This window comes from Gigantopelta aegis, chromosome 3, assembly GCF_016097555.1.
Source record: "Gigantopelta aegis isolate Gae_Host chromosome 3, Gae_host_genome, whole genome shotgun sequence".
Lineage (NCBI taxonomy): Eukaryota > Metazoa > Mollusca > Gastropoda > Neomphalida > Peltospiridae > Gigantopelta > Gigantopelta aegis.
The window spans coordinates 20,822,306-20,843,356 of NC_054701.1; the positions used below are offsets into that span (position 1 = coordinate 20,822,306).

General features: G+C 35.7%; 1 protein-coding gene across 1 annotated transcript in view; it reads right to left on the bottom strand.

Annotated features, from left to right (window-relative positions):
• Positions 1-8,959: 8,959 nt before the first annotated feature.
• The window catches only part of LOC121367681 (protein rogdi-like), a 28,320-nt gene continuing 16,228 nt past the window's right edge, over positions 8,960-21,051 (bottom strand). The window contains exons 4-11 of the mRNA XM_041491997.1: positions 20,579-20,636; positions 19,307-19,364; positions 15,801-15,887; positions 14,425-14,520; positions 13,413-13,511; positions 12,594-12,722; positions 11,471-11,554; positions 8,960-10,436 (exon numbers count right to left, since the gene is read on the bottom strand). Coding sequence (XP_041347931.1) covers positions 10,401-10,436; positions 11,471-11,554; positions 12,594-12,722; positions 13,413-13,511; positions 14,425-14,520; positions 15,801-15,887; positions 19,307-19,364; positions 20,579-20,636 — 647 coding nt within the window. The 3' untranslated portion in view covers positions 8,960-10,400. The remainder of the gene's footprint in view (positions 10,437-11,470; positions 11,555-12,593; positions 12,723-13,412; positions 13,512-14,424; positions 14,521-15,800; positions 15,888-19,306; positions 19,365-20,578; positions 20,637-21,051) is intronic.

Consider the following 21,051-nt stretch of genomic DNA (forward strand, 5'->3'; position numbering starts at 1 on the left):
TTAACGACACCCCAGCACAAAAATATACATCGGCTATTGGGTGTCACAAATGGAAAGTATATGAAAATATTATTTATATATATTTATATAAATTTGTTCAAAGGGTGAACAAGTTACCTTTTATTTGTATGGATCTAACTTGCGACATACCGCAAAGTATGTTTTTGTTAATGTTTAGCAGTAATGGACAAGGGTGGGGTGGGGTGTGTGTATATGTGTGTGTGTTGGGTGGGGGTGGGTGATGGTGGTAACAAGGATGCATATAGCCTTAACATACATATCGAGAACTCGTAGCGGTAAGACTTGGGAAAATGTGTTTTGTTTAACGACACCACTAGTGCACACTGGTAGTAAGGGGTCTGTTATATACACCATCCCACAGACAGGATAGCACATACAATGGCTATTGGTGCATTAATCGTAGAGCACTGGCTGAACCGAGAAATAGCCAATGGGCCCACCAACAGGGATCGATCCTAGACCGACCGCGCATCAAACGCGCGCTTTACCACTAAGTCTTTGCTACGTGTAAGACTTGGGAAGTCACAAGTCACAGAGCTTTAATACTATTTTGATCGTGTTTGTTTTAAGCAATACAAAGAAAGAAAAACTAAGGAGTGCAAAATCGATTCTTGATATTTGTTTCGTGTCCTGCCAATTTGGGCGATACTCTAGTTTCGTATAATATGGAAATCTGGCTATCGAGAGATCTACCTCGTAAAACTGAAGACGTGAGCTTAGCCCCGTCCTCCCGTGGGAAGCTGCATGCAAAAAGACTCGACGCGTCGCTAAATTGGGTGTTCTTTATAACCGTCCTCGCGCATCAAAGTCTCGCTTAAATAGTTTGTTTAGTTGTAAAATCAAGGGTTTAATTTCACTCTTATGTTGTGACGCAGGTCGTAAAGTTTGCCCCGGCAATTGCAGTTAAACGCGGATCTGGCCCGTCGCTACTTTAACTGCGCGGGCACGCTACTATCGCAATGATACTGTAGAAATTATCGTCACCGGCTGCCCTAGGGAGCAGTGCGTAAACCGAACGTCTTCATTTCTCAATTTGGATGTAATTAAACGCTGGCACAATGAGAAATAATGATCGATCCCTGATCGGACATGAATAATATATAACCAAGAGTCGGGAATTCAAGAAGAGATTTTTCTACCGGAGTGTATTGGCAACACACTGGAAAGGGATTCCTTCGATTATCCATTTATTGTTCTCTAAACTTTGAAATTAGTCTCACGTATTTGAGATCAAGGCCCAAACGTTAACTCATTGGCGTAACACATATTTTTGCCGCTAATAAGATTTAGGCTCAAACACTGGGATATGGAGAACTCTCTCTAGAATACTAACTTCAGATAAAAATTCTCCAGTAAAGCTTTGCGTTAGATATTTCTTGTCTCCGATTAAAAGGATTAGGTCGTGATTAATTACGCCCGAGGCATTAATTGTAATAAACGTCGGAATAGATACCCAAAGCGGGAATTCGCACGCCATTGCAGTTAAAGTGCCCACCCGGGATTGACAAAATGTCGTCACACGCGCCCGTGGATCGTACCGCTGGCGTGTACTTTTGTCTTCTTTTGTGTCTTCATGGTCATTTATTTTTTCAATACACAAAGTAATGAATATTTGATGTCGCTGAGGGCGTTGGTAATTTAGCGGTGTTCATTCCAGAAGTATTTTATTAAATACCAACTTTATCAGATGGCATACGCGTCTCGGACACCGTAACATCGCGGGATCTGATAGGGGGCAGTCGTTAGACAGTTGCCGATAACTTGAAAACGGGTGTTTAATGATCTATAACGAAATGCTTCTCTTCTATTAATATTCTATTAGTGTTCGTATAAATGGTTATAGGGCAGATTTAAATTATTTTATCACTCATCGTTTTCTTTTCAATTCTCCCGCAATAAGCGCATATAGTTTGAATACTCGCATTCAACAAATTTCATTAACAAAATTTATTATGTACGGATCTATCCAACCAGATCATTTGTATGTTCGCTATTGTCATTTCCCCTTTAGCATACTTAAATTGCCCATTCAGTCGTAACACGTATATCTATACCTTACGTATACGAATGTTCAAAGTGTCACATGTTCCGCGCTTGTTACTAATAAAACCTATTATTAAGGAAAAATAATGGTATAAGATCCATTAGCACATCATTAAAGTACATTGACTGAAAGTCATAGTTCCGACACACACGTCTTGTGTCTGAGAAGGAACTCACTAACATGCCGCTATGATATGAATGCTATTCTCTGAATAGGAACAAGGAATGTTTTGGAAGCACTTTCTGGAGCAAAGCTTGAGCACAATATCACAAAATGGCCAGATAGGAATATAAAGCAACTTCAAACTAGGTGTGTGATGCGCGGTCGGTCTAGGATCGATCCCCGTTGGTGGGCCCATTGGTATATTTATCGTTCCAACCAGTACACCACAAACTGGTATATCAAAGACCGTAATATGTGCTATCCTGTCTGTGGTATGATGCATATAAAAGATTCCTTACTACTAATGGAAAAAATGTAGCGGGTTTCCTCTACATGTCTATATTACCAAATGTGTGACATCCAATAGCCGATGATTAATAAATTAATGCGCTCTAGTTACACTTTTTTTTTTACTGGTAACAAATTATGTAAATTTTACCCATACCTATTTTCGGCAAATATTAATTTTGTTATAATAATAATATTCCAAAATGCACTGTCAACATTCTCTCCAGCATCCGCCCAACCAATAACATTTGACGTTTAAATCGAAGACCGTGGTATGTACTATCCTATTTACGGGAATATGTATAAAAAGGGATAATTTTCTGCTTTTCGGCGTGAGAAACCAATATTGTGTAAGCCGTTTTCTTCTCAATCTATGGAAAAAAACGGTTATTAATTTTGTAAATCCGCTTAAATATAAGAAAACTCGTAATTTTAAAAGTGAAATCAAACACTGGATTTAAATTTAACAGTTGCATCATTTGTCAATGTAACGGAAGATTTTCAATACACAGTGAAAAGATTAACTGTCAGTGAATGTAGCTTGTATTTCAAAGTACAAAAAAGTTAGTTTCTTTAACGACACCACCAGAGCACATTGATTTATTAACCATCGACTATTGGATGTCAAATATTTGGTAATTTTTACATATATAGTTTTAGAGAGGAAACCCGCTACATTTTTCCATTAATAGCAAGGAATCTTTTATATGCACCTTCCCACAGACAGGATGACACATACCACGGCCTTTGACATACCCGTCGTGGTGTACTGGCTGGAACGAGAAATAATCCAATGGGCCCACCAACGGAACGGGGATCGATACGAAACCGACCGCGCATCAAGCGAACGCTTTCCCATTGGGCTACGTCACACCCCTTTCAAACTACAATGCGGTAGTAGCAAATTGCTAAACGTGTTTTGTCTTTGTATAAATAGCCTATGGTAGACTTTAAATACGAAGAGGAAACTTTTATGAAAATGAAAAGAATGTGCAGCGGCTCCCCTGCACGCCAAACTTCCAGCACAGGGTAACTGACATGATCTCTACACGAAGGAAGGAAATGTCTTCTTTAACGACGCACTACACACATTTTATTTACGGTTATATGGCGTCAGATATAGGGTTAAGGACCACACAGACATTGAAAGAGGAAACCCGCTGTCGCCACTTCAAGGGCTACTCTTTTCGATTAACAGCATTCCACAGACAGGATAGTATATACCACGGCCTCTGTTGCACCAGTTGTGGAGCACTGGTTGGAACGAGAAATAGCCCAATGGGTCCACCGACGAGGATCGATCTTAGACCGCGCATCAAGCGAACGCTTTACCACTGGGCTACGTTCTGCCCCTGATCTCTACACGATGAAAATAGGCCATAGAACCCCGCTGCTGCTCCTGTGATAAACACTTCGCATACGACCTTCACTTTTCCACACACGACTATCAGACCTTTTTTTCGCAAGTTATGCAGGACTGTCTGGATCTGTCCCGAAGCAAGTCACTGGCTATCCAGAGAGAGGCCCCGGGACGGACATGCTCGAAATTCTAGTGGTATATGAGCATGAAAAAAGTATTCAAGTCAAGTCAAGGACTGTCTGGAACATAAAAAACCCAAAGCCTAAAGCCCCACTGAAAAGGGTGGATTCTACAAACCACAGTTCCCCAGACGAGCACATTACACACTAGCCCCTGTTTAAAACGGTAGCGTCTGGACAATTCAATATGTATTTCAGCAATGGAATAATAAACAAAAATAAATAAAACCAGTCAAAAGTGTAAATAATTCGTTTATGTTTCATTAATAAAAATTAACAATAACCTTCTGATTAGCATCACAAAAGTACAATTACAAAACGTTTTACAAATCATATTGAGCACAGGCTCGCTAATATTTATTATTCATTGGGAAGGGATGCTTGGGGCCGAGGGAGTAGAGATATGTTCATATAATAGTAACCAAGAAATGCATTTTGTAATGAATAAATCTGGCTTTGAAGATGGGAATGGAAACAGTTTTTAAGGTAGTTAATTATAATAATTTTAATATCTTATTATATTCATTCCACAAAACACTCTTCATAGCCTGCCAAGTACAGCTAAACAAAACAAAACATTGGATGATTGGATAAAAGCACACGTGCAGCATTTCCAGAAGACTATATTCACTGTAGTAAAATATGTATCAGAAAACAATCGGAATGAATAGTCAAGCATAAAACATGACTGGAGACTACAGATTTTTTACTAGCAAACATTTAACAATAAGAACAAGACTATTTTGACCAGGGGCTAATTTATTATATTTTCTTTCCATTTTTTCTTCAAGGTTACATTCTCCCCTAAACGTTTTTCCAAACCTTCCATTTAAAAAAAATAAAAAGATGCTATGTCAATTTTTGTTTTTAACATACAATTTTAGTATTAATATTGGCATATAAATGTTATTAGACGCGTATATTTACCCCCTCCACCAATCCCCCACCCCGAAAAAACTAAACAAACCCCAAAATACCGTCTGCCCCAACCCCTCCCCCCCCCCCCCCCCCCCCCCCCCCAAATATCCACACAAAAAATCCCACTAGCCTTGTCAGTACATGCATATTTCATATTTTATTTAAATTTAGAAGGTGTAGCTTTTGTGGAGAACTAAGTACCGTTTGCAATCCAGAGTCACTTTTACAAACTCAACATAAATCTCTCTGACCAACCACTAAACCCAACCATTAAATCCTGTCCTTGAAAGACAATCAGTTAGCGGCGATATGTGCCCAGGACAGCCTGCTTGAACATCAAGTGGAATTAAGCATGAAAACAGGTTTAAAATGAACTGGGGAAAAAAGTGAAAACAAAGAAAAGAAAACAAAGAAATGTACAAATGACAGTGTGAACAGTTGTTACATTACTTCACTTAACTATCGGAATATATTACTACTTCACTTTCAAGCATACTAGGGGTAAATGCAATAAACAAAACCCTGAGTTATTCTTAAGCAATACACATAGCTAAATACAGCAAATTAAACATAAGAATAAGAAAATACACCAAATAAAAGCAAACGAATAGGATGTGAATTAAAACTCTAGCCGTATAAGCACATAGCAGAAGCACCTGTGGTGTATCTCAAAGAACAGAACCAGTATTGGTGTCATCACCATCAGCATCCTGTATTCCTAACGGTTTGATATGTTATCTGAAGCTTAAGTAATTTGACAAACATTAGTTGTTACGAGAGACATGTTACACAGATGTCTTAGCAGGGCTATAACTAGCGTGGGTGGGGGAGAGGGGGAATCCGGAACAAATTACAGAAGCTTAAAGAAAATTCTTTTCTTAACCATTTAGCAAGTTTTGGACTATTAACTACTCAGTTGTTCCCCCAAACAAATCATCCTAGCTACGGCCCTGCTTAGTTTGTACTGATTTTCTAGGCACCGTTTTAAGAAGAAGTTTTAGTGCTGAGATGCCCTAAGTGTAAAGCTACCGTATGGACTTATGATGATCATATAGCGCTAAGATCGCTTCGGAAAACTAAGCCCAGGTCATTAACGTTTTTGTTAATACATCTTGTTTTTTAATATCACATTTCAAGTCAGTTAACAACATCCCAGGTAAGTGGATTATTAACAACACAGAATTAGCAATAAAACAACCGTTGAAACAATAAAACTTTCAGCAAATCATAGAAAAATATTTTTGGTTAAACAGATGGTAAGTTTTATGGAATGTAATAAATTGTTTAATATCAAAGTCAATGGGTTATGATAACAATATTGAGTTTAGGTTTAACAATTATAATAAAATACTATTTGATTACTAAGTTGTAATCATACATGTAGCAGATGAAAACCAACATATAACTGTATTTACAATGCAAACGTAAACCAATAAGCAAAGGGAGATAACTCAATGCAATTATAAAAATAATATAATACGAGTTATGGTCCTTGTTTTGCTATCCATAACACAAGGAAAGCAATCATGAGCAACAGACATTAATAGCAACATTATCAATATTTAAAAAAATATTAAGCAAGCGTTAACAAGCATGCAGTTTAAGACTAAAATAAAATTGAGACAAAGCATAAATTCAACAGAAGAGCTGAAGCCTTTGAGTTCACAATAAGGTATACACACAAGCAGGAGCAAGGAGAGCTCAAAGCCGACTATCTGGGAATAGTTTACGTGATAGTTACGTACCACACATTGGCACGCTACGTACCACACATTGGCACCGAGATAATAAGTAGCAATCATTAATAATGACATTTTACACAAGATCATTTTAAGATCTTATGGTCATCCATTTCATATTCAAAAAATATTATTCATATACAAAACAAGTATATAACAATAAATGTAACTGGTTCACAGTATGACAAACAAGCAATTTTTTAAAAACAATATGAACTAATTTAAAGATATTAACGTTTGTGAATCGTTCGTCATGGCACTATAATGGGACTTTGTCAGATCCTTATTCAGGGGCAGAGCCAGTGAGTGCTCCAAGGACAAGTATACACATACAGAGTGTTTAAAACTTCATTATTATTTATTTTAGGTGTGTTTGAAACTGCAACATTATTACCTTTATTAATAAAATATATTTACACAAGTAACACAGTCAATGTAATAGTATTGGGTGTTGGGTCCTAGGCAAAGTTGGGAATAAGAATTCCAGGTCCCAGATTCCTAGACAGACTGTGGTTCTAGCTCTCAAAGCAAGTTCGGGTCTTGGGTTGTATGTATGTACAACATAACAAAAGTTATAGGTTTTTTTTTTGCTCAACAACACTACTAGTGCACATCAAATTAATAATCATTGGCTATTTGATGTAAAAAATTTGGTAATTTCGACATATAGTTTTTCCTTTAATAGCAAAGGATCTTTTATATGCACCACCCCACAGACAGGCTAGCACATACCATGGCCTTTGATATACCAGTTGTGGTACACTGGCTGGAACGAGAAATAGCACAGTGAACTTACAGACGTACTACATAACAAGACCAAGACTCGTGGCTCCTCAGGCACAATGGGATTCAGAGCCTCATAAAGAAAACAAATTGAATTATCCCTGCAGTAACTTCATGAACCTCAATCCCTGACCTCGCCTTGAAAAACAGAAGTTGGGGGAGTGATTAATTGCTTCCTTAACATAATTATGGGGAGGCATTTAAGATTTTACCAAATTGAGCATTGCTATTTAAAAAATTACTCTCCTTGAACTAGACTCGGGCTCAGGAAATCCATATTAATATTACTAAACAATGAACTACTCAGCTCACATCTAATCGACAGTGGACACTGCCTCCATGGATCTGTCCCTAGTTTTATATCACAGTCATTGTGTAATGTCGTCTCTTCTGTTTGATTACTATTGCTGTAGTATACAGAAGCTGTAACAAGCCATTTGTCAGTTGGTCCCATACCACGCTTCTGTATAGTAATCAGTGTTTTAGGTGTCATACCACCATTCACTGTGTTGTTATGTCGTATAGCAGCTTGAAATAGTCAGCTTTAGGAAATAATGTTTTCATTTTAAAAAACCCCAAGAATTCTGCAGAATTAAATGTCTCGCCTACTATAAAATGTTTCAGTGCACTGTGATGAACATCCATAGGTGGAACTATACACCAAGTTTCATTGAATTAAATGTGAGACTTTAATACAAAAGCTGACACTGTTACTGCCATCGAAAAAGTAATGCTTATATCTCACCTCTTCACTTCGTAAAGGTGAGACAATAATGTAAAATACAGGAAATGACTTTTCAAAACTTTCTTTTAATTTCACATTGGTATAAAGTTACTTCTGTTTATAACTAAATGCTAACAACTGTGCTTATGATAACCTACCACTTACATAATTGCAAAATGAGGCAATGCTCTGGCTTAAGGGGGAATAACTTCTATTTTTGTGGTCAACCTACCGGTATATTGATTTTTTCTCTTTTTTTAACGTAAGTTACCAAGCCACTGAAATTCCTAGCAGATGGGTATGGTAGTATTTTTCACATGATGTATTTTAACATTGGAATGTATCAACAGGTGAATGGTGATGTGTAACCTTTACAACTCAATAATATCATATCTGGTAATATAATACATTGAATACTACATTAAAGGGACATTCCTGAGTTTGCTGCACTGTAAGATGTTTTCGACTAATAAAATATTTCTACGATTAAAACTTGCATATTAAATATATTTTCTTGTTTAGAATATCAGTGTCTGTATATGCATTGTGTTTCTGGCCATCTTAATATTTGTAAGAAGCCCAAACTGGATTTTGTTTTAAAATAATTTTGTACGTACGAAAAAAATATTTAAGGAAATAAAATGAAATTTAACCCAGTACAAATATTAGAACGATAAGAAACACGTTTAATATACAGCCACCAATATTTTATGCAGAAAAATATATTTGATATGTAATTACAATCGTTAAAAAGTCTCAGTTGGTCGATAACATCTTACAAAGTGCAGCAAACTCAGAAATGTCCCTTTAATAATGAAAACACAATCTCACATACTTTTTATATACATGTAAGGTGATCCCTAGCAATCCTATGTGCAGTAATCAAACTATAAATGTTTTCTTCTTTAAATTCCACCACTTGGTGTCAAACATTGTACTACAGGTACTTCTCTAATAATATTAGTCATGGATTTTTTTTTTTTTTTTAAATAAATATATGAAACAAAACAAATGTTCATATAACACTCTTAGAACATTAATAATTACAAGAAATTTGACTTCTAGCAATCACGAAAGAATTCAAAACAAATTTTAAAAAATACTTTCCAGTTGTTATTATCAGTATTGGGGAACACACTAAACATATACAAATTACATCTATGTTGACATGATAATTAATTATTTACCAAAGTACACAGTAAAACTGATTATAAAGGACACTGTATATAACAGCCATCTGTTCATGGAGGACAAGCATACTTTATCCAAGTAGGTGAAAGTACAGTCAGGCCATATTAAACTGATATGTATTTTGTGACTATTACAATTGACTATATTATTTATCCAGTGAAGTATATTTCTCTTTCTTCTAAAAAACCCACTGTATTTGGTCTTCAATTACAATTTATGTAATAAAACAAATCTGGCCATTTATCCTATAAAATATGGTAATTGTGGTACACACTATATACAATTAGAACACAACATAATAGCACACTGTGGCTGTATCATCTACAAAACACACATTTGTCAGTATGATCAATTACAACTGTACTAAATATCTTAAACATCTCACTCCATCCAATTCCTTTAATATGCATTCAAATCTGTTACTCATTGCATCCCATTTTATCGTCATCACTCTGTAAGTTAATAGTGTAACTGGGAGCTGTTCATTCTACTGATATAAAGGCAAGAAGTTCATAACCATAAGATAGACTGCCCACAAAGGCCACATTTTTAAATGCCAGTTAACTGACCTCAATAAACAGGTCTCGCAGTCTAACCTTCTATAAAGGAAATCTTATAAAACTACCTCTTTATGAAGAGTACATGACCTGTGTCCCTACTGCATATGATGCACGTACAATGTCAAATAAAAAGATACATGAGAAGTGTTCCTTCTATAAATGTATGTTTATATTATAAAATGCTCTTCTACATAGAGACAATGCATTTATCTCCATAGAAAGATTAACTGCTCACAAAGGCCACATTTTAAAATGCCCTTCAGGTTACCTTTACAGATGGGTGTGACTATACATTCGTTGCAGTTACAATTACACTAACTTTGAAATATAGAATTACTCAATTCTAGCAGCCACTGATATGGTGCATGTACTCCAGATGTTATATCCTCAACACAAACATTTCTTTTTTGCCAATGATTTAGAGACAAATACTATGAAATTCCATCATGTCCACAGAGAATAGATATCTGAAATGAAAAAAAATGAAAAAAGAAGTAAATTATTTATATTATGACAATGAAAAATGTATACAGTGACATAAAAATAATAATTTTAAAAGTTTAAACCAGTTTCAAAACTCTGATCACTTACCAGTAAGTGTATTTGTCTGTATGTTTGGACATATCTCATGATATCATCCCTGGTGATATCCTGTTGCATTTGACAAGTAATACTTGCTTGAACCATTTGACTAATTTATGGAGATCAAGTTTCATGATCAAGTAAAATCAAGTAATACAGAATTACTTCCCTTCTAATTTCTGGTTCTTGGTTTATCATTGTATTCAGTTTATGTTTTATTCAAAAGATGGCAACAATATATTTATTTAATACATAAATGAGAAAATGAAAGTACATGTATGAAATATAATATAAAAAGCAATTATATAATATATTGTTTGATTTACATGTATAACTAAAATATTTTATATACCATAAAAAGCTACACCTCCCAAGTGTATTGTATTAAATAGTAAACAGATGTACATTCCCTAAACCACAATTTACTTGGCTGACCGTATTATCATATGGTTTAATATTGCTGATGCTGACACATCAGTTTATTGTGATGGTAGTTAGGATTGTAGGAAACCTCTTGCTTTAGATTAAAGGGACATGCCCTAGTTTTTGCTAATTGAAATCATACTTTACCTACATTTTATTGTTTAGATTATCCATTTCCGTACATTCGAAGTGTTTTTGGTCATCCTGGTGTTTTTAATATCACAAAATGCACTTATGGAGTCGAGTTTTAGTCTATTCTTAAAGGGTATTTCACCATTTCAAAGTCACAGACTCATGTTTAACTCAATTGTAACTTTATCCAAATATGTTACAAATTTGTAGATTAACTAAACTTAGTGTTAATTTTCATGGGTTGAAACTAGGGTCTGTCCCTTTAACTAATTCATTAAATGCAATTTGTATATAGAAATTTAACATTTCTTAACAATATTAAACATATTTCGCAGATTCAGTGATTTATTAAAAAAGGGTTTACCTTGTCCTTAAGTTGTTGACACTGCTGCAATGCCAGTGTAAAGAAGACAATTGTCTCATTTAACCACTGGACCACAGTTTCCACCTGCGAGAAAATAAAAAGGAATGTTAAACAATAGCAAAGAATACAGGATTAACAGTACAGGCCTCAAGCATGTAGAACAATGTGACTCTTGGTCTAGTGGCAGCACTATAGGAAATATGATTTCACCAGATCAAAGTTCAAAGTGCCCCTAACTTTAAATATAGCAGTTTGTGGATAAGAGCCTATAACTATGTAAATGATGTCATAACTATAACATGTGCATGGGTTAAGCAAAAGTAGACAGGAGAGAGCTCTGCATGAATAAAACTGTCATTTTCACAATTTACAAAGGACGGAATTGTTGGGATATGTAAGTGAATTATGCCAAAATAAGATATAATAATGTTACAACAATGTGTAGGAAGATATTCCACACATAAAACTCTCAATAAAATCAAAAGAAACTGATAAGTTGGCTCAGATTAAAACAGAGCAAAAGGAAAAGACATCTGAACCGCAACAGCGAAAAAAAAAGAAGGAAGTTATAGTCATGTGACCGGAACACGAAGGAGAATGGCCATCCCATTGGCTATTGGGATGTTTGAACCAGACTACTACTCGTAGGGGAATATGCACTAGTTTGAGGACAGGTGATGTTGAAAAGAAAATGTACTTGTAATAAACTGTTGCATCACGTAACTTGATTTGAACTAATATCGGTGTCTCAATTACTGGTGTTCTTGAAACATGCACAGTATGCTGATAAAATTATAATGACAATTTTTCTAAGAGTACTACATTGGTTAAACATGCTTTGTATTATATCCAACTTCAGTTTCATTTTGTCTGTTTACTTCTAAGGGATAGATAGGCTATAAATCGTAAAAGGTTGCTTGCCGTACCTTATCACATGTTACTATAAATGGGCTTCAGCTTAAACTGTATGACCCTGTTGGGAACTGAGCAATTTGACAGCAGACATTTTGTGTCACTGAACATAGGGCTGGTAACAGTGTGCCACCTATTTTATATATTCACCAGATATCCACAAGTCGATGTTTTGTGTCTGATCTGAGACAATCATTTGAAGACGACCCACCTGATATCTGGATGTGATCTCCACCTTGTTCTGCCCATGGTGGAGATTGTACATCGCCAAGATGAGTTTTGACGAGTGGATGTAGAATGACAGGGCTACATCATTTGGCACTAATGGTTTAAAGCATTGCTTTAAAAAACAAGAGAAACATACAAAATTTACCATCAAATAATTGTGCATATGAACATGGTGTTTGCAAGCTGAGATAGTACAATGAAATCCCTCTTCATAAGCAAGTTTGGTGATGTACCAGGAATATTATAATGGGTTTTAATTGAATGGCTGGAAAGAGAAACACAGAGAGAGAGAGAGAGAGAGAGAGAGAGAGAGAGAGAGAGAGAGAGAGAGAGAGAGAGAGAGAGAGAGAGAGAGAGAGAGAGAGAGAGAGAGAGAGAGAGAGAGAGAGAGAGAGAGAGAGAGAGAGGGGGGGGGGAGGGGGGGGGAGGGGGGGAGGGAGGGAGGGAGGGAGGGAGGGAGAAAAATACAGAGAGATGACACAGAGTCAGATAATTAGGCAATCAGGTTAACACTAAAGCTCATGAAAATTCAGTTCCATTACTTTACGTAAGTATTAACATTATACAACCAGTGAATATCAATCAAACAGCCATGCAACTTTTAAAAGCATATGACATGGTCATTAACATGTGCAACTTAGACTGTAAAAATATTGGCATCCGTGCTGGAAGCATGTATTCCTTGACATTAAATATCCATCAAACATCTACTAAACAGGCAGTAGAAAACTATTGACAGTCACTTGTTACTGACATATCTCCGAACCATACAGGTTTTCAGTTGACAGCACACAAATCTCACCATATTTCTATTGTTTACAAGGTCACTTAGTGACTTCCTTTTTGGCAGCGTCAGGCTGGCTCGGCACTTCAGTAAACATTTCATCAAGTCATCCAACAACTGGAAGAATGGAAATAAGAAGGAAATGTTTTAACAACGCACTCAACACATTTTATTTACAGTTATATGGCATGAGACATATGGTTAAGGACCACACAGATATTGAGAGAGGAAACCCGCTGTTGCCACTTCATGGGCTACTCTTTTCGATTAGCAGCAAGGGATCTTTTATATGCACCAACCCACAGACAGGATAGTACATACCACGGCCTTTGTTACACCAGCTATGAAGCACTGGCTGGATCGAGAAATAGCCCAATGGGTCCATCGACGGGGATCGATCCTATACTGACCATACATCAAGTGAAGAATGGAAATAAAGACTCATGTGTGAATTACTTTAAAACGTAACCAAGAGCAATGATGGCAAGTTAATGGATTTGATATTGCTACATCTTTACACAGGGAGAACATACAAATCAAGATTTGTCAACTGCATTAATATAGAAATTGTTTTCTACATGTAGTTGGGATTCAATGAATTTGCTTCTGGTAGACATAAACAAAAATCACTGCAACTAAAACTTCAAAATATTCCCATAGTTTATACAGTGTTTTTGTGTTATAAGCTTCTTCTAGGTAATGACATGAAGTTGTGGTATACATTTGCAAATGAATCTTGGTATTTTATCCACAATGTTGCTTATGGTATTTTATGGTACTTAAATCAGACAACGTAGTACCTATATATGTGTATTAGAACATACAACTAGGTCCCATAATTTTAAAGCTGTCTTAAAGTAACGCTGCGATATTGTTGAACTGTTCGTAGGCTATGACGTCACTATGGCCTATGTTATAGTTACGTCACAGCCTACGATGGTTTTACAATATCGTAGCACTAAGATAGCTTCAAAAATCTCAAATCTGGTTAGTAAGATGATGACACATGGAAAATCATAATGGAACATACCAACAAGACCTCTTGTCCAGTTTTGAACCGGTAGTTTGTGTCCTTGCTGCCTATGATAGAGAGAGCATTGCATAGATGGTTTCCAGCATCTTGTACCTGAAAACAGAAAACAAGCCATAGCATTGTATTAATCAGGGATGTTCGGACCAGTCCGAACCAAACAGCGAAAGAAAAAAAGAAGGAAGTTACAGTCATGTGACTGGAACTAGAGGGAGCATACAGTAGAAGAATTTAAGCCATCCCATTGGCTTTTGGGATGTTTGGACCAGACTACTAGCCATGGGGGGGGGGGGGGGGGGGGGGGGGGGGGGGGGTGGGGGGGGGGGGGGGGGATGGGGGGGGGGGGGGGGGGGGGGGGGGTGGGGGGGTGGGGGGTGGAGTGCACTTGTTTGAGGACAGGTAATGTGGAAAAGAAAAATGCCATTAGTTGAGGTGAGGTTAAGTTAAAAAGAAAACAATAACAATAATAAAACTGTAACCACGTAGGTTTACAATGGATGAACAGATTGAGTGAAATTATGACTAATTAATCGATGTTCCTACAATGATTTTGTGGAGGGCATTTGGGATGATTTTACACTTGCCAAATTACATGTATATCCACACCACTAAAGGATGACAAAGTTTCATCTTCAGACCTATCAATTAGTGCCAAATATAACAAGCTTACTGGCTCCAACAAATATTCTTATCTCCTAAGTTCAAGGGCTATATAACTCTGTGAAAAATAGGTAAATGTTTTTAAAGACAAACTTTCGGCTCATACATGTACCTTGAGGCATTGTAACAGCAAAAAAGGGTCACAATTATGTAAAAAATTGGTAAATCACCATGGAAGTCAAACTTCATCTGTAACAGTACATGTTTAAAGCTATTTTGAGACATTGTGAAAAAACTCTGGAATCTCTACATGGACAGACGGAGATGAAACCTATATAGTCACCTCCGGTTTGAATGCAGGGCTTGAAATGGCCTGTGGCCAGATCGCCAAATGCGACCAATGCCCTGTTTGGGCGACTTAAATATTAAAAAATAATGGCATTAGTTGCCAAAATAATATTATTTGGTCGATCTTCTATAGAGCTATGACATATCAGCCACTATTAATATTTGTATTGCATATATTTATTCCACATTAAAATCTTGCTTGTGGTTCATGGTTTGCTTACATTATTTTTTGGGCAACCATATTTTTGGGCGAGTTTCAAGATCTGGAATGGTAGGAAACTCATAATCATAAATAATATTGGTTGTAGAATGAAGCATGGACTGTGACAATCGTTTTAAAAAAGAGTTTGTAGGAATCTTTAACACTAGGGTGAATGCAAAAAGCAATGCTGTTCTATATGTGTTAAACTAAAAACTCAATGAACAACCTGCTGTAGTTTCCAGGGAAACCCTTCTGAAATACTTGTCTTGAAGACATGGTGCTCCTTGCCTTGCTTGTGTTTAAAGTTAATATCCTGGAACAAGATGCAATATCACTTGTTATTATATAAATAGCAATGAAATATATAGATCTATGGAAACCATGAAAGTCATATCCGGTGAAAAGTAATATTTTCACTGTATTTTAGCTACAGTGAAAATATAGAAATCGTATTTACTTTTTTTGTAAAAGTGCGTGATTAAATTATCTCCCTTTGTCTCGTTTCTTCGTATTTAAATTCGATGATTACCAAAAAGTAAAGTTTGTTTTATTTAACGACACCACTAGAGCACATTGATTTTTTATCTTATCATCGGCTATTGGACGTCAAACATATGGTCATTCTGACACTGTTTTTTTTTAGAGGAAACCCATTATCGCCACATAGGCTACTCTTTTATGACAGGCAACAAGGGATCTTCGCTTCCCACAGGCAGGATAGCACAAACCATGGCCTTTGTTGAACCAGTTATGGATCACTGGTCGGTGCAAGTGGTTTACACCTACCCATTGAGTCTTGCGGAGCACTCACTCAGGCTTTGGAGTCGGTATCTGGATTAAAAATACCATGCCTCGACTGGGATCCGAACCCAGTACCTACCAGCCTGTAGACCGGCCTAACCACGACACCAGCGAGGCCGGTTTGATGATTACCAATGCATCTTATTGTATTTGAAAAATAAAAAAATGTAATTTAAACAACTGTACCTATAAAAAAGGGATATGAAGTGCAATTACGATAAAAGATCTAAAACGAATTGAATATGAAGCTAAATAATGATGACACAATGTAGTGTCATCGAGTGTAAGTGTAAGAATATAATGGCGTTCGACGTTTTTTGGAGGATCTCTTTGTCAGGTATATTTGCACTGCAGTATTGTTAAATAAATGTTAATAAAGATAAATTGTATTCAAATTTCTTTTTAAAAGTCTATGGTCAAATAAATTTTAAAAGTTCCATAGGAAGAAATATATCATGACATTACGTATTTTCGATAGGATAAGCGAAAGATATTATCAAAAAGCAAAAGATATTATCAAAAATTAGGAAATATGTATATAATCAATAGACCATTTCATGGTGTTTTTTCCGAATATGATTTTTATGTCAACTCGTGATGTGTGAAAACAATATTTTTACTCACTGCTTCGCAATTCGTGAAAATATGTTTTTCACACATCACTCATTGATATAAAAATCGTATTCGAAAAAAACCCATGAAATAGCCTCTATTTATGTATACAGTAAAGTATTATATTACATTTCATATTAATATTTGTCATGTTTCCAGGGAAATCATTCTGAAATATTTGATTGAAGACATGGTGCTCCTTGCCTTGCTCGTGTTTAAAGTTAACATCCTGTCCAGAATAAGATACAATAACACTTGTTATGTATACAGTACAGATTATATCATATTTTCATACTAATATTTGTCGTGTTACAATAAATGTTTGATTCAAAGAGCACATCATCCCATGCAAAAAATTTAAAACCTGCTATTTAATGGTTTAGAAATGGATAGAAAACTTTGAAACTTGCGTACAAAATTGCAACCTGATACTAGACTAATAGACTCCATGATATGGGGTCATGTGGGGTAGAAAAACGTACACCCGAGGTGTTGGAAATACCAACCAGGGACGAGGCTTGCTGAGTCGCAGGGTCGAAAGTTCCACCACTGAGGGTGTACATTTTCTATCCCACATGACCGCATATTATGGAGTCTTTTTCTCACATCAATCTGATAATTAAACCATTATTTTACACGAACAAAGATGGTTGAAAAAGTAACTTCTTTATTTGACCATTTTATCATAAATAAACTACACTATATGTATTATATTTGCAGCATCTGTTTCATGTGTTGAATATAATTTAACACTACAACTTAACAAGATAATTTTTATAATTAAGGTTTTAATAACAAAATATTGATCTAAAACTAACCAACTCTCATTTATATGACATCATATATAACCAATGAAGTAATACTCCCCATGTTAAACACAATGACGTCATAGCCTATACAAGACAGATTTATTCCATATGGGCTGACGTTTAATCATCTTCTGGATAAGTCTGAATAAGCAACATGTAAAACATTTTTGGATTTGCTTTAATCTATGTGATTTATATACCATAGTTAAAAACTTCAAAGATAAAGAGGGATTTGTGATTAATAATCCAAAAGGAAAGGAATGAATAACAACTGATCATATTTTAAACTACAGTGAAACTCCTCTAAATCCGACACCCTTGGGACCCAGTAAAAAGTCTGGTTTAAGAGGTATCCGGTTTAGAGAGGTTCTCTTCTGTACAAATATTTAAAAAGGGGCCGCGAAAAACATCTGGTTTTGAGAGAATTCCGGTTTAGAGAGGGACCAGTTTTGAGAGGTTTCACTGTAAATATAACCAACTATTTGGAGTGTATAATTTGGTTATTGCAACAGTTAGTATACAATGAGAGGCAACCTGCTGCTGCCATATTGGCTACTCCTACCAAATAGGTTAGGTCAGGTCAGGTCAGGTCAGGTCAGGTCAGGTCAGGTCATTGGGTTTTATGTGCACATTCAGAACAAGCTGTTATTGCGCATGACAGAAAAAGGGTTTAGGGTGGGTGGGAGAAGGGGAAGTGCAAGAGAGCATCAGCAGCTCGACAGGGGTCGGTAGTTGGCGGGGGCATTTTTGGTGCTATTGAATTTTAAATATCCCGTAGGATTAAGTAAAAAAACTTAAAACATTTCGTAATTTGGACACAGTTCATCGAAAATGGGAGCTTATGCTTAATTTTTATTTTAATTTCCTGAATATAATAGCTCATAGGATTAAGTAAAAAAACTAAAATGTTAAAGACTGCACAAATTTCTTTAAGTAATTTTGACAAGGTTCATCAAAAAGAGGGAGCTAATGCTTAATTTTTATTGTAGTTTCCTAAATATAGTAGCTCATACTGGAACCTAGCCTATTGGTGGCCGTCACTGTTGGTCTCCCGTGGTTGCCCCCTAGCTTTATCCCTGAAAAAAAGGGCTTGATCTGTTGGGTGATCATCCTACCAAATAGCAGGGAGGGATCGTTTATATATTTTTCCAAAGACACACCACACCCCTTTACCTTTTCTGACTATGAGACACTGATTGGGATTGAGTGGAGACCTACTGGGTACATTAAAGTTGATAAATCAATAGTTGTATTTAAATGTTTTAAGTGAAGTCAGGGCATGCACATAGTGTTTTGAAAATAAACAGTTTAGGGAATTAAAAGTATGTTTATGTCTATTTTAGTAGATTTAATACTTTTACTGTGTTAACTTAAAGAGGTTCGTTTCACATGCTGCCTGTACAGGGATGTTCACTGATCTCTGTACATGTATGTTCACTGATCTCTGTACATGTATGTTCACTGATCTCTGCACAGGTATGTTCACTGATCTATCAGAAAAGTCACTTACCGCTTCGGTTATACTGTCTCCTCTTAATGTGACCATACACTTTATGTCTCCTGTTCCACTGAAAATAAAAATCATTCTATAATTTGGATGAAATACAGGTGATATTTTAGATATCAAGTGGGGTTTTGGGGGTGGGGTATTTTTCATTCTATAATTTGGATGAAATACAGGTGATATTTTAGATATCAAGTGGGGTTTTGGGGGTGGGGTATTTTTCATTCTATAATTTGGATGAAATACAGGTGATATTTTAGATATCAAGTGGGGTTTTGGGGGTGGGGTATTTTTCATTCTATAATTTGGATGAAATACAGGTGATATTTTAGATATCAAGTGGGATTTTGGGGGTGGGTTATTTTTCATTCTATAATTTGGATGAAATACAGGTGATATTTTAGATATCAAGTGGGGTTTTGGGGGTGGGGTATTTTTCATTCTATAATTTGGATGAAATACAGGTGATATTTTAGATATCAAGTGGGGTTTTGGGGGTGGGGTATTTTTCAATCTAGACCATGAGAAACGTGGAAATAAATATTAACCTTATCTCTTGCTCTTTTTCTAATGTTATCTTCAAACTGATCTTTAAGTTGTTTTTTTCCATGCAATAATAATAACATTTTTAAACCAAGTTCAACGGTTGACAAGAAAGTGAATAGAAAGTCAAGACCAGGGAGAAAAGAAAGAAAAGAAGAAAATAACATAAAGGATAAGGAAGTAAATGAAATGAATACCTACAGACACACAAACATACTGTTCAGTCTGTAACTAGTTAGTGTCACTGAGTTCAACAGAATGTGAGATGAAACCTGATGTACAATGGAGATTACTTTTCATATCAAAAAGGGCTATTTTATATGCATTTTCCATCTGATTTTTCATTCTTTCTCTCCATGTCTCTGTCTGTCTGTCTCTATCTTTCTTTCTCTCTGTCTGTCTGTCTCTCTCTATCTTTCTATCTGTATGTCTGATTATCTGTCCACCTACAAGTATGTCTGTTTTTATACAAACTGTTATTATTCAAACAGAGTTTGTTAATTATACAATATAGTGAGAGACCTTAATATAGGCATTGTGTGCTGGTTAATTCCTAATGTAAATTTAAATGTTAATAAATATTGTTTTTCAAAAAAAGAGAACTGGATGGAATAGGAAATAATTCCATGGCCCCATTAATGGAGATTGATGTGAAGGAAGACTGTGTAAGAAAGAAAATGAGACATAAGTTAAAAAACAACAACATGTAAACACAAGTAACTAAATGTCACTTACTTTGGACTTGCCAAAAGAATTCGTTGAGCTTTAGTTTGATTTACTTGAGAATATTCACCTGGAATGTTTAAATATTTAAATAAGAATAAAATATTAGTTGCTAGTAATCAGTAGCTATACAAGTACATGTACATGTTCACAACATATTAAATTAATCAAAGTGTAATATATAGATAGAACTTTAATACCAGCTGTTTTGCCATGTTATTTATTGCACAAGATCATAGTGCGCAAGAATATTATACCGCATAGCAGTCAAGTGGTATAAAACTTGCGCACCATAAACAAGTGACATAAATAATATATAAATCTTGCGCCCTATAAACAAGTGAAATAAATAATATAGAAAAAACTGGTATGTGGTTCTGTATTTATAATTTATTACATACACATGTACCACTTTTCTATATTATGATTAACAAACGTTTAATTAAATAACACAACTTACATTGTCTGGAAAGTTGGTTGAATGT